Source organism: Syngnathoides biaculeatus, chromosome 17 (assembly GCF_019802595.1).
Source record: "Syngnathoides biaculeatus isolate LvHL_M chromosome 17, ASM1980259v1, whole genome shotgun sequence".
Classification (NCBI taxonomy): Eukaryota; Metazoa; Chordata; class Actinopteri; order Syngnathiformes; family Syngnathidae; genus Syngnathoides; species Syngnathoides biaculeatus.
The window spans coordinates 13,508,899-13,524,610 of record NC_084656.1 but is presented as its reverse complement, the minus strand read 5'-3'; the positions used below and the strand labels follow the sequence as shown (position 1 = coordinate 13,524,610).

The 15,712-nt window shown below is 39.2% G+C and overlaps 1 protein-coding gene across 1 annotated transcript in view; it reads right to left on the bottom strand.

Annotated features, from left to right (window-relative positions):
• lrrtm4l1 (leucine rich repeat transmembrane neuronal 4 like 1) overlaps positions 1–15,712 on the bottom strand; it is a 55,763-nt gene that overhangs the window by 20,557 nt on the left and 19,494 nt on the right. Inside the window, exons 2-4 of the mRNA XM_061802041.1 lie at positions 7,043–7,104; positions 6,175–6,356; positions 2,061–3,685 (exon numbers count right to left, since the gene is read on the bottom strand). Of these exons, the coding sequence (XP_061658025.1) occupies positions 2,061–3,685; positions 6,175–6,356; positions 7,043–7,104 (1,869 nt within the window). The remainder of the gene's footprint in view (positions 1–2,060; positions 3,686–6,174; positions 6,357–7,042; positions 7,105–15,712) is intronic.

The following is a 15,712-nucleotide window of genomic DNA, read 5'->3' as shown; positions in this document are numbered from 1 at the left end:
TTTTTGCCTCAAGATTTACTTTTCACCAGCCAAACACTTGCAATCTACCTACGAGGGTGGTGTTGGGGGTTATATTATTTATCTCATGCTTTGTATTGGTCAGTAGTGCTTTTCCAGCTTCTTCCACTGAGATATGAATTTGTTAAACACAGATTAGAATCCAATAGACATGCACAAATGGGCTCTATCACTCACGTTTGTAGACTCATACAGCTACAGCTACACTTACAGTCTGCAATGTCCTTCCAAAGTCGCTTGGTCAAATCCCCAGCTATGGCTTCACGGCATCATGTAACGATGGTTCTTGCCAACTCATTAGCTAGCTAGAGCGTGCCATTATGTGCACATGTGCAGTGACACGTCAGAAAAGGCCATGATTGGTCATACCAACTGTCATTCAGTTGATGTGTGCGATCAGCATATTGGGCATACCTGAACCAAGTGACGGGACGAATGATTTGTTCACGTCTTCAAACAGTCGATCACGATTGACGGATTGAGTACTTTGGTGGCGAGCAATATGGGGAATTTATGATTAAGAGATACTTAAGTAATCACTGGGTGTAATGCAGAATATGTCATCCAATAAGCCCGGAAAAAGATAAATATACATTTTCTGTCTTATAATGGTGACATGGTAAATAACTGGTTAGCACATCTGCCTCACAGATCTGAGGACTGTGGTTAAAACCCGCCCATTTGGACTTTGCATGTTTTCCCAACTGTTCATCCCAGCAATATTCATGGTATATTAATTGAGGACTCTAAACTGCCCGTAGGTGTGAATGTGAATCTGACTGGTTGTCTATCAGTGCCATGCCATTGACTGGGGACCAGTTCATGGCGTATCCCCACTCTCACCCAAATATAGCTGTGATTGGCTCCAGCACGCCCGCAACCCCAGTGAGGCTAAGTGGAACTGAAGATGATAGAATGAATGTCTTGTAAAAAAAAAAAACAAATAAAAAAACACTTAAATTAGTGATATCGGTTTTATCCAAAACACAATACTTTATACCTGATGTACCAAGACACAAATGAAAAGACGATGCAGCTTTGTTGACGAGCAAAATACTATTTTCATGAAACTAAAACAGTGTGCTTATAGCCTTGCAATAAATAAACATTAAACCTGATAGCATCTGTCACACGCATTTGTCCATTTAACTGTATATTCACACATCGTCTTGCGAAGACTCCATCTTTAGGCATCTGAATAACATAGATTTATGTATCAAAGTGTAATAGCTACATTTCAACAAAGCCAAATCATTCTGCATTAGTCAAATCCTGGCCTGTAATATCCAGAAGACTTATCACTGTTTTCTAAAAATGACCACCTACTTAATGAAACTCCCTCTTCATCCAAAAGTAAATTGCCCATTTAGTCAGAAGGAGACAAATTTACTTTGAACATTTAAAAAGAAGAAACATTAAAAACGCCGTGCAAGATGGCGCTGCTACTATATCAATATAAACATGTATGACAGCTGAATTTCTCAATTATTTTGGGCAAAAGTTTGCAATCCAAATGCTGTTTGAACAAAACGTGGTGACGTTAGTCTCTGGTAAACAATTCAATAAGCATGGCATGTTTACCAATTTGTTAGACTGTCTTTTGGGCTTCATATGCTGTCTTGTAGTATGAAAACAAAATTATTCCCTTTAAACTCAAAAGTAAAAAAAGTAGTGAAGTTGTTGTATAAACATCCATATTTACTAAAATTGTGAATCATGCAACACTAATGCATTCCGACTAGTGTTAGTGTCCAATTATTCATGGTTGCCTTAATCTTGACACAAAAACTAATTTTTAATTTTAAGATGAATAAATTAAAACCTATGTATTGTATTTTTGTGCATTTAAAAAAACATTTAGAATGATGACAATAAGGTTAACACTTGAATAATTGGAGGCCTTACATAATGTGGCAAATCAAAGTGAAATTCAAGTTAATTAGTATTTTTAAAGGGCATACTTGCTGAAATATTTACCTTTCTCAGGAGTCTTTGTATATTGAATTAGATTGCTAGTTATAGGCTGATGCGATGGATCATACCTCACACTCCCTGGAGCTAGACATTGTGCAAGTGCAGGAGCCAGTGCCATTGCCAAGCACTTCCAATGCCTCTGGAGTGGCAGCAGGGTTGTAGCTCATGTAATACTCTTGCAGCTGTGTGCTTAGGTCCTGCTCCGGCTCTGGACTCTTTTTGCGGCATTTTCGCCCCACCATGGATCGCTGGTGGAGCAATCTGGTTGCACCAGGGTAGCGTCGCCACAATACGTAGATAATGGTCAAAATTAGAGACATGCTGAAGAAGAGTGCCACACTGCCCACAACCACTTTATGTAGAGTCATGTGTTCCATCTCTGGGGGGAGTGTGTGAGTTGGTCGACTGCGTGCGATTGAGTCTCTTGGATCTTTGCTCATGTGCCCTGGGAATGTAGGATGAGGAATAGGTTGAGGTCTAAAAGGCAGGTGCGGACCAAAGGTTGGTGGCGCGAGTGGAGAACCACTTGTGGGACCAAATGTTGGCTCATTGGTGGCTTCAGAAAAAAGCTCTGACATTGGTGAGGGTGTCTCAGTCAGAACGTAATCGGTTTCCTCACAAATGCCATGGTTTCTTGTAACTTCCATAATCTTTTCTCCTTGGAGATACTTTGGGCTGCTGCATATCATAGTGGTGTCTTTGGTGCCACGGAAATTTCTTAACCAAGCCACGAGTGGACATATGGCTGTGGCACAATCCCATATGTTGCCGGCGAGACTGATGGAAGTCAGTGAGATCCATGCGGACACCGCCTCCTGTGACACGTTAGACAATTTGTTAGATTCCAGGTTGAGAACTTGAAGGTTGGGCAAACAGTGGAACACGGCTGGATCCAGGGTCTGTATTTCATTTCCAGAGAGGTCAAGTTTCTGCAGTGTATACCATGTCCATGGAAGTCCCTGATTGACGACCTTGATGCGGTTCCACTGCAAATAGAGTGATCTCAGATTAGCAAGACGAGGAAACAGAAAAAAGTTTATCCGGGTGAACTGGTTGTGTTCCAGATGCAACTCCATCAGTTTCTGTAACCCTAGAAATGTGGTGCGTGTGAGAGCTTTGATTCGATTGTAGCCCAAATCTAGAAACTCCAAACTTCGGCACTCAAGGAATGCTCGTATGGGGATGTTAGAGAGACCATTTGACCGCAGGTGTAGGTTTTGCAACTTTCGCAAACCGTGAAATTGTCCCGGTTGCAGGATTTCCAGTTTGTTGTATGATAGGTCTAAACTGCGAAGATTGGGAATTCCATGGAATGTTGAATTATGCAGAGACGCGATCTTGTTTGAGCTCATAATTAGCTCTTTTAGTCTACGAACTCCCTGGAATGCCCGACTGTCGACTGCTGAAATCTGATTGTGATCCAAGTATATCCAGAGAAGCTGACCCAGGTGAGCAAACTGATATGGTAACAGGGTGTGCAGTTCATTATAGCGCAGGGAGAGGCCCTGGCACCCAACTGAAATGTTTTCTGGGACATCCAAGAAGCCTGATGAATCACAATTAACAGTTTTCCCTTCACATCGACAGCTATTCGGGCATGTGCGCTCACCAAAGCTGAACAATAAGGGAATTCGCAAAAGGAGGAGAAGTGGAAAGAGGAGGTGTGTCACTCGTCCATCATTCAGCATATGACCTAGAAGGGAAGAAAATAGATTTTATTGGCCGCAATTTTGATTAAAGTCGCATAATATAAATCAGGAAACCGATGATTCATTAAAAATGGTCCTACATTTGGATAAGCATTTGATTTTTTTTCATTACTGAACTAATATAAGAGCAGAGCGTAGTAAACACGTAAAGTTGACAACACCAGCATTAGCGAAGAAACAATCACATTTGTTTTTTGCTAATTGATGTCTTGTGACCTATTATTTCAAGTTATTTTCTGGCTCAAGAAAATACATTAAAGTTCTGTATTTATTGAGAGTAAAGGTTCTTTTTAGGCGCAACTAACTTTAAACTTGAAGCAAAGCAAATTTATCACTTCTCACCATTACAAGTTATACTGTACCACTATTTAAGACCATTAAAGTAGATAATGCAGGGTTTTACGACGGTAATGACAGATGTTATCCTCATCATTACACATAGAGGACCACACATTACACAGCAGTTATTTATGGTACAATTACTTCATAATCTTTGGATGGAATTATTTTTCTTTCAAATCTTACCCCCTGGTATATTTTGTTTTCCCTTTTCTTTTGAGAAGCACACATTTGAAATAAATTGACACAAGTCTGGACGACGAATAAGAACAGTGATAGAGAATGTAAATGAGTTAAATTGATGGTGAGTAAATGGGAGTAGGGAAAACGTGCCATGTGAAAATGTGTTCTATTAATAAATCTCTTGACTCCTCCAAGCCACAAATGCACCACAGCTTCCATTTTATCCATTAGTTGCTCTGTGAAGTGGCTAAATGTTCAATGCACCGGACCCATTCATTAGTTTTCTTAAAATGATATTTTCATTGGAGCAGTTGCAAGGGTCTTTGTTAGCCCAAAGAGGGGGTGTGACCATTTTCAATGTCGTGCAACCTCAGGCTATATGATGTGCATGAGAGCTATGGCACTGAGTCATTTTCTTCTTGGTGTCGGAGCTTGACAGCATATTTAATTAACGTACATTGATTCGTATGGATCCCTGCTTGATGAAAGATTAAGAAACACGTGTGTATCAGGCCCCTCTTGGGGTTTAACAGAGTGGGGAATGAATTTGAGTGCAGTATAGCTTGATTAAGCAATTCTGTGCTATCGTCTTGTTCTTTTTTTTTTCCTGTCATGTGTTAGAAAACCTTAAGATCTCATATTTTCAGTGACTCTTGGTGCCAGTTAATCATCTTCAATATTTTAAAGGCAAAATAATGTAAAATACTCCAGAAGTTTCATCTTTGTGGTGATGCTCATGAACCCCCCCCCCCCCCCCCAAAAAAAAAGGGCAATTAAAAGTTGAAAAAGAGAAAATACTTTTGGCTGGCAACCCAAGATATTAAATCTAATCTGCTCCACAAATATCTGATAATCTCACTTTTCTTTCTTGTGTGCTGAGCATGACCAATTGTGGCCAGAGGCGTCTGAGCTTTTCTATATAAAGTAACTCTTGAAAATATTGACAACTGTTAGGATTCTTGGTTAAAAAAATCCTTTAGTATCTGAAAGTGAAGTGTGTAATATCTGCTGCTTTATTTAAGCATACAGTGAAAAGTGAATTAATACCCAAACAACAAACCTCAACCAATCTATCTAATCTATCGTGGTGGTACAAAATGACCATGTTAATATATATGGAATTATCTCTCTTCAACGAGGGAAAAAATATTCACAGAAATATAGTATATGGCGTAGTTATTGCTTGTAGAACAGAAACTAACAAACAGTAAATGCAGTTGTAAGTATATGACCTGTGATTGGCTGGCAACTAGTTCAAGGTGTGTCCTGCCTCTAACACGCAGATAGCTGGGATGGGCTCCAGCAAGCGTGCGGCCCTAGTGAGGATAAGCAGTATGGAAAATGGATGGAAGTTATAAATCACAACATCAACAAAAAGGGAGAAGGTAATTGTTGTTTTTTTAATATACTCAATGCAGCGATGACAAGTAATGCAAAGTTTTGAACTGTTGATTGACAACAAAGCTCAAGCATTTTAAAACAGCTTGGCTGTATATATATATATATATATATATATATATTATATATATATATATATATATATATATATATATATTTTTTTTTTTTTTTTTTTTTTTTCCAACCCATTAACATTTGCATTTCGTAACGATGCATTGTCAGATATATCCCTCCGTCCATTTTCTACTCATTAGGGTGATGGGTGAGCAGCATCCCATCTCAGCTGGCTCTGGGCGAGAAGCACTGTAGATCTCGGTTTGCTTATTTAAATCTGTTTACAATAGATTGAAATACTAAAATATGTGCAGTGTTTTCCCCCCTGGTGCAACATCTAACTACAACGTTCTGTAATTACAATGAAAATTGGTGTGCAAATCCACCACCCAGCAGTGTTTCAAGAAATTCTCTAAACACATCTTTTCATATTCGAGTCACCTAAGGTTATGCAGTGATGTCATCTTTTTTTTTTTTAATCCCCTAAAAATGAGACTACCTTCCAGCTTAAGGGTATAGAAGGCTGTGCCAGTTCCCAAAGTGTCAGCTGTCATGTCGCTTGGCGTTGCGACGGCTTGATATTTCATTTGAATGCACAATGCTCGAAGCACCGATGCAAAGGCTATTAGCCAGAGTGCCTGAGTGAATTGGCCAGCAGTGTGCGGGTCAAATTCTGAAGCACTTCAAACAAATGAAAAAAGAGCCAGAAAATGAACTATATCCACTATTTATCATTAAATGTTCAGCTGCTCAACAGTTTATGAACATTATAGTATATTTGGGGATTAGAAACTGGCACAAAACTGTAGTAAAATCAACTACTTTCATTATGCGAACTGCCATTTCCCCTTTGTGTGTGTGTTTTTCTTTTTTTTTCTTTTAAATTTGACCAAGCTAGTATGCAGGAAGGAATTCTTTATGGGTCCATTTTGATGAAGTCGAAGTTGGGGCAAAACTAATAAAAGAACAGACTCCTTAAAAAAGTCACTATTGCTGTTATATTAGTGACTATTTTTCAGTTAAAAATGTTTTTTGTGGTGGTGTACCGCTGCACTGCTTTGGAGTATGTACAGTGAAGAAAATAAGTATTTGAACACCCTGCTATATTGCAAGGCCTCCCACTTAGAAGTCATGGAGGGGTCTGAAATTTTCATCGTAGGTGCATATCCACTGAGAGAGAGATAATCTAAAAAGAAAAATCCAGAAATCACAATGTATGATGTTTTTAACAATTTATTTGTGTGATATAACTGCAAATAAGCATTTGAACACCTGTGAAAACCAATGTTAATATTTGGTACAGTAGCCTTTGTTTGCAATTACAGAGGTCACACGTTTCCTGTAGTTGTTCACCAAGTTTGTCTCACTGCAGGAAGGCCCACTCCTCCACACAGATCTTCTCGAGATCAGACAGGTTGCTGGGCTCTTGCTGAGAAACACGGAGTTTCAGCTCCCTCCTAAGATTTTCTATTGGGTTCAGATCTGGAGCCTGGCTTGGCCATGCCAGAACCTTGATATACTTCTTACAGAGCCACTCATTCGGGTCGTTGTCATGTTGAAAGACCCAGCCACGACCCATCTTCAATGCTCTGACTGAATGAAAGAGGTTGTTCCCCAAAATCTCACAATACATGGCCGCGGTCATCCTCTCCTTGATACAGTGCAGTTGTCCTGTCCCATGTGCAGAAAAACACCCACAAAGCATGATGCTACCAGCCCCATGTTTCACAGTAGGAATGGTGTTCTTGGGATGGAACTCATTATTCGTCTTCCTCCAAACACGGTTAGTGGAATTATGACCAAAAATTTCCATTTTGGTCTCATCTGACCACAAAACTTTCTCCCATGAAATCCTCTGTCTCAACCAAATTGTCATTGGCAAACTTAAGACGGGCTTTGATGTGCTAGTTTAAGCAGGGGAACCTTTCATGCCATGCATGATTTCAAATCATGACGCCGTATTACCAACAGTCACCTTGGAAACGGTGGTCCCAGCTCTTTTCAGGTCATTGACCAAGTCCTGTTGTGTAATCCTTGGGTGATTCCTCACCTTTCTAAGGATCATTAAGACCCCACGTGGTGATATCTTGCATGGGGCTCCACTCCAACTGAGATTGATCGTCATGTTTTGCTTCTTCCATTTTCTAATGATTGCTCCAACATTGGACCTTTTTTCACCAAGTTGCTTGGAAATTTCTCCGTAGCCTTTTCCAGTCGTGTGAAGTTGAACAATTTGGTGTCTTTGGACTGATCTTTGGTCTTGGCCATGTTACAAGTTTGAGTCCTACTGATTGTATGGGGTGGACAGGTCTCTTTATGCAGCTAACAACCTCACACAGGTGCATCTGATTCAGGATAATACATGGAGTGGAGGTGGACATTTAAAGGCAGACTAACAGATCTTTGAGGGTCAGAATTCTAGCTGATGGAGAGGTGTTCAAATATGTATTTTCAGCTGTATCACACAAATAAATCATTAAAAACAATCATACATTGGGATTTCTCTTTTTCTTTTTAGATTATCTCTCTCACAGTGGACATGGATCTATGATGAAAATTTCAGACGCCTCCATGATTTCCAAGTGAGAGAACTTGCATTATAGCAGGGTGTTCAAATACTTATTTTCTCCAGTGTAGCCACACTCCTAATATAAAATAAGACCATACAGTATTAGAAAAGCTAAAGCGGATTTGTTTTACACTACGTCAAATATGCTGTTAAATTCTTCTAGGTGAATCAAAACAGAATTATTGGAAAGTTCAGCTCCATTGGATCTCTTGCCCAGTGGTAAAAGCTGCTAGTTTGAAAGAATATGATGTGTGACTGAGCTTAGGCAAGCAGAATCCGAAATGGGCACTTTAGTATTGTGATTTACGACAAGACTGACCATGCACACTTAGATTTAGGGCACATAAAATGAAAAGCACTTCCAGAGTTTAAAGTATGTGACATATTATAAGTCGTGGGGACCATCTTTTGCAGCGGTGATTCACTGGACACATTGTCATAACAATATTGGAATTAACTATGTTTTTAGAGAACTAAAACCTATTATTCCATATGTACTACTACCTTTGACCAAAAGCAAGTAGTTGTTTAAAGTGGCTGATTTATGATAAAAGCTACTTTTTTTTTTTCAACAATTGGAGCTGCTCATACAAACCCGAGAAAAAAGGAGAACTATTTCTTAAATGCACAAGAGCAACAAAACGATACTGGACATGGAGGAAAAGAGAGGTGGTAAGTAGCAATAAGTAACTGCATTTTGACACGCTACTTTCCAAGGTGATGTGATGAACTGTCAATTTTGTGAGGTAACTTATGCTGACAGCCTTTCTGGGGGATGTTATATCAGAGGTCGCATGAGTGCGCTGACCTCGGAAAGTATAAAACTGGATAAATGAAAGTCTGCGCTTTAGGTCCTCTTTGATTCTTTTGTCAGAAAAGACTTTGAATTATTAACTCATCCATCTCTATCACTACCTGAAGGGAATGGCAGCCATTAACATTCTACATTATTGTGATTAATCACAATAGGAAGGAGAACGCCAATTCCTCTGCTTGATGAACATATGTCAAGTTCTCAAGCACAGTAAATGTGCTGCAATGTGGATTTTTCTATTGATTGCAGTGGTTGTCACGGTCATTCACTGTACTTTCTGGCCACTGAGGCATTTTGAGTCTTATTGACTGGTTGATGGAGTTTGATTATTTACTACCGTTGTAAAAAGTAAGAAGCTGCTAATTTAGTTGTGAGCAAAACTGTTCAATAGCTGTGCAGCGAGGAGTATATAAATAAGTAATGACAAAGCACTGCTAAGGCTCAACAAAGTGGGACTCAATTCAAAAGAACAAACTGTGAGGCTGCACTTGAGTGATTGCTTTTTTTTTTTTTCCATTTTAATTTATTTTTTTTATTGTTTCACAATTCCATACAGCTTGTAATCTTCCAAGCAAGACTCATTGTTGACTTGAGAATTACTCTGCGCAGCGCCAAATTTTGACTTCAGTGAGTCTGGTCGAGAGGAGCATAGTGATTAAGTGTTTAGCACATCTGACTCACAGTCAAGAGGCTCCGAAATTGAATCTCGGCTTCCCCATGTGAACTACGCGTGGTCTCCCCAATGAGACGCCAACCCCTATTATCACCTCTCAGGAACATTCTGGATATTTTGTCAAGAAGGTTCTGATTTTGTCAGGAACATTGGCATCTCACCCAAACCATCACACACCATCAAAACAACTCAGAACTATTTTAGGTTGTATATTTGCTTTCTTTGAAACGTTTTGAGTGTCAAAATAGTGACATCTGGTTGTTGGTTTTTTTTTCGGTTTTGATATATTCAATATTATGTCTGTAACACTAAAGAGATAAACATACAATAATGTCGTGATAGTTTAATTTACAGACTGACACATTTAAGAACTGGTTGTAGCAAGACTAAATTAATACTAATACTACTACTACTGTTAGTAGTAGTAGTAATAATAGTGTAATTGAGAATATGTATAGTGCAGATCTCAAACGTCATAAAGTCAGCACTCTAAGAATGAGTTGGCTATAAAATATCATATCCCTATAGATGCATCATCATTTTAATTTTCATTTTAGTTTAGTTAGTCTGGTCTAAGATAATATACTCATAGCTACAATCTTACTGTATTATTATTTCATATCCTAAAAGGATCCCGGTGAAGTTGCACAAAGGTGGCCAGTGGAGGACTGGTTAGTCGCTTATCCTCCAAGCCGCTTATCCTCATCAGTGTCACAGGAGGGCTGGAGCCTCTTCCATCTAATCAGTGAAGGCAACTTTTATAATCTAGACAGATGACTGCAATTGTGTGAGTGTCGTAGCCTCACGTAATGCGCTAACTTCCCAAGATTGGCAGGTCTGCAATTCATCAAAACAAACTTGTTTTGAATTTTGAATTGTTCCTATTTATCCCTTCTGTTAACCTTCATTTGAAAACGTTGACTTGAGCACTGCACACCCTTTAATTGGGAAAATATTTGGGCACTGTGGGAAATTATCTGGTTGGTCTGGAGTAAACACAACTGACCCTCAGGCAAAATGCATAAAACAAGGTAGGGTCATAGTATGGATGGATGGATATTTTTTACTTGCTTTGTGAGGACGTTACTGCAATCTTTCAGCAAGTTTGAATAGATCAGGCACAATAAAAGTATCTATTATCAGACATGACTATGATGCCCAGAGTAAGATAGCATCACAGAACTGGCCGAGATCTTTTTTGTTTTGTTTTTTTGTTACACGATACAAACAAATAAATATACCCTCATATTTATGGCAGCCTGTATGAAAAACACACTGAGGATAAATTCAAAAAGCATGTACAGCAATTTTAAGATGAGGTGAGTGCCTCAGCTCAGCAAATAAAATGCGATGGAGTTTATTAGCCGAAAGTGAGCAGACTGGTCTTTGGCTCTTGTCTCTCAACGTGCGCGTTGCACTTGGACATCAGGGCAATTTAAGCATCTAGAACTGTTTGTGACATTACCGAGCACATTTGATATCTCGTGTATCATTGAAGGGTCATGGAATATAGCTCTTGGCTGGAATGTATTCGCTATGCAGTATGTATTGAAATTCACGCAATCAAAATAAAACACAAGACTGTACAGGACTCCGCTGCACAAGAGCCAAATCTAGTTGAGAGTAGAGACATCTGTATCTCCATAACACACACACTGTCTCTTGTCACGCACACAGACTCATTAGTGCTATGCGATTGTTCCTCCTCCTGTCACACTGGAATCTCTGACTTTTGGTTATATTTTCTACTGCACGTACCGCCTGCAGCTTTCCCTTGGACTGAACCAAATTAAAATGAGATTTTGTTGGATATGCTGATTCATGCAGATATCACAACTCCGACTAGAAATAGCAGTTCCCTCAGAAATTGCACAAGAATACAAGAGAGAGGCATGAATGACGAGGCTTTGTTCGTACGTCACGACATCATACTGATCTTCAGCAGAGATGCACAGTAGCTACGCTCCAATTTTAACTGACAAATGTCAAGAAATGTCAAGATTTTTCCCCTTCAGAAAGTCCTCTCCAGACATTGAATCGTCTGATGTCTGGTGTTTGTGAGTGAAGTTCAAAGGAAGTAAATGCACATTTGACCAACACTGGTAGCTAATCAATATAAAATGGCATATGCAACGGTGTGGAACCATTGATTAAACTTTCATTTGGATTCCATAATTTGAATCCAACATACTTCCACTAATTCATTATTTTGCAATGCAGAGGCTTGTATTCATGTTGGTGTTTATCCATCAGTTAAATAAAGGCATTTAAAAAGCGCTACTGTGCTTGCTTTTTATTATTATTATTTTGCTTACTACTGTGGTTTAGGAAGTGCTGGGTGAGCCAATTTAGTTTAGTAACTGACATGAATATATCTGAAAGATTTTTTTTTTTTTTTTTTTTTAAATCCCTGCCCTGGTATGATGACATACAGTCCACAAAATTGGGTTGGAATTCGCAAGGCAAAACCCTTTGATTGTCAGGTCGAAATAATATTTGCTGTGAGCAGTTTATTGATGACATCAGAGCAATATGACAATCAAGGAGGCACATTTAGGATAAAAACCATTATCATAAATTAAAAAAACTACTTTTAATAATTTCATTAATTAATATTATTAAATGACCAGATCATTAGGGCGGCATGGTGGATTAGCTGATAAAGCGTTGACCTCACAGTTCTGGAGTCCTGGGTTTGAACCCGGCCCCGCCTGTGTGGAGTTTGCATGTTCTTCCTGTGCCTGCGTGGGTTTCCTCCGGGAACTCCGGTTTCCTCCCACATCCCAAAAACATGCAACATGATTTGGACACTCTAAATTGCCCCTACGTGCGATTGTGAGTGCGGCTGTTTGTCTCTATGTGCCCTGCAATTGGCTGGCAACCAGTTCAGGGTGTACTCTGCCTCCTGCCCGTTGACAACTGGGATAGGCTCCAGCACTCCCCGCGACCCTTGTGAGGATAAGCGGCAAAGAAAATGTATGGATGGACCACATGATTAAATGACCAGAACCACATTTTCCAACTCGGAAATTCAGGCAGCAATCGGATTTTCCTCTTCCTGGCTAACGGAGCCAAGATTAATGCAAGGCTTTATTCACAAAGGTTCACTTTGTGCCAGGGATCATCACTCATCAAAATCATTTCACCATTTTACTACGTTACTCCCTTTCCATTGTCTCATTCTTTCCTTTTTGTGTGAACTCTTTAATGGTGCTCGTAATGACTGTATTCTTGTTTCTCTGATATACTGTCAACACAGAAGCGAGACAGACCGCTAGAACTGACTGACAGAACAACTCCGCTTCAGGCACTGAAGGCGGCCGTCTGCCTCGTGAAGTAAAGCGGACACTGTCCCTTGCTATAAATTACGGTAGTGTTGGCTGACCATTCCAGTTTATTGTCCCGCTCCAGTCCAAGGTCTGACCCTCATTACCGACAGATTGAGCTTTGAGTCTTGGTTTGGAGGAAGTCCACTCTCAATTCCTTGGGCTAACTAGCTGATTCTTGTTGACCACACCGAATCATTAGATATGACAGTCCAAATTGCTGCCTTCTGTATTTTCGGTTTCTGTTCGTATCGTCTTGCGAGTGAACAATTGGTATTCCACGGTTAGATCTCGTTTCCTCCTGTCTGCCACAATCATTTCAAGAGGTCACGGATCTGAATTTTACCCCTCTGAGACACGCTGCTTCACCTTTAATCTCTCTTGTGTGTGCGGTCGATGTGTTTCATGCTCTCCCTGGGAGGTTTAATTACCTGTGCCAAGGAGTTTGTTTTCTTTGCCAGCAGTTTTTATGTTTGTCTCTATAGTTTTATGTTCTGTAACTTGCCGTCTTTAGTTCTGGATAATTGGACTGAGTCGGATAATTGTTTAGTTGGTTAATAAAAATCTATTGATTGTATGAAATTAATTGTCGACTGTTGAAAAACAAAATGTGATTAGACCTGGAGTCCGATTACGTTTAAGGCCAGTGTTAAAAGAAGCATAAAGCATTAGGGGAATTAAATAAGTCGCAGAAATAGATTGGCAAGACCATTGCTTTGACTTTGTGGAATTTTTTTTTTCACCAGGCAATTTTAAGTACCATCAAGTGTTTTGGTCCAAACTAGATTAACCAACTGCACGTGTAACCGCAGCCAATGTTTCGCTTATTGAAGCACAAATCGTGCAACATCATGTTATTTGGTGGGAATAACTCATCAGGTTAAAAACTGGTATTGCTTTGTTAAAAATTCCAACTCAAACCAATTTTTATTCATTCAATACAGTCTATATATGTTTTGTTACAATATAGTGAAGAATCTGTGTTTCTGTGCTGTTTAGTTATGTACCTTGTTCAAAATAAACATTTATTTTATGTCTTGAGGATAATTTAAAAATGACGAAAGCACAAAATGGAACGAGATTTTTAAAATTATGATTATTACAGTAGCTAATATATTTCTGCTAGTTTTTTGCTTTGTACGTGCTTCCCAACAATAGTTGGCATTCCTTAAAATGCCTGTGTTTTTTCTGTTCACAATTTGTACTTTTCCAAAATAATTAGGCCTCCTCTGAGGACCAATTACAATTTCTGAATGAGAATAATGTGTATTACGGAATCAATTGACTCTTTTATTTTCCCTTTCATTGCGTTTTACAAATTAGAAATGCTGCTTGATTGCCATATTTGAACAGTTGTGCTGCTATTTGAACCGAGACACCACACATAAAACCACATGGAAATTAACGACTACATTTGTACATGATCAAGTAGCAAGTAACATTTGATACACATGGAACGTCTAGTGAGAGCCGGTTCAAGAAGAGGTGTTTGCAAATATTCTGCCTCGACAAGCATTATTCGGATTATTCCATTACAGATGCAGTGAAATTTGAACCCAGAGCCTCTTGACTGTGAGGCAGATATTCTAACCACTAGGCACTGTGCTTCCCAAAGCATTCTTGTGTTTGGTAATTTATTCATCTTCAGGACAGCCAAAGTGCATGCCCTATTACATTGTCACACTCGCTCGTTATGCTGCTCTTAGCTTGTTTAGACCAGCATCACTCAGTTTATACTGAAAGGGAAGAAAACTGATGCAGACAAGCACAACACAACATTATTTTTGGAAGATGTCACTGGGCATACAAACCATCAGGTCAGATTTTATACATGCACGAATTCAAACTTTTTTTTTCTTCTTCTCCCAAGTGGCACAATTTGTTTGGAAAACGAGTCGATGGGGTCGTGATGGGAAATCTTGCTGAGTGAACTGCAGCTACACATGACTTTTCTGATTTTGTAGAATAACTACAGTAGCAAATAAATAATGAAAAGCTTAATTGTGGTTGGAAATTAGTTGCACTAAGCTGCTTATTAAAAATCAGCCAGTGTTTATTTATGTGTGTGTGGGCAGTGTGGAAGGCCCTCTGCCTGGGTCATGTGGACTCACACCATGTGTTACAATATAATGAGATCCAGAAAATAGTCTGTCTCCACAAGAATCACAATGCTCCATTTTGAATGACACTGTCAAACAGTTATCTTTATTTTTTAAAGGTGATTAGCATGGTCATGCTTTGCAAGTGTAGCATTGTGAGTATTTCCCGTGTAGTTAAATCTGGTTGACAAAATATGTATTTTTTTTAGCTTTAATGTAAATGTAATGACAACAGAAGCACAGCTTGACATTATGCAGTTTTGTTCTTCATGATTGCTGACAACAAGTATAACGACGAACTGGGCAGTATCATTGTAAATGCAGAATTGTTCGTATAGCTCATGTAATGATCATATTTTATCTTTACCTGTGAAAGGGCAGTATATATTGGGGTTGGGGGTGCGTGGCAATGAGAGGCACCTTTAATAAATAAACAAATCTCTTTCACTGTGTGTGCGAGCAGACAAGGAAATGAGTCCACTGCATAGCCAACACCATAGGCTTGCAAAAACTCCCGATATTTTGAATCCAAAACTCTTTCAAAGACACAACCGCG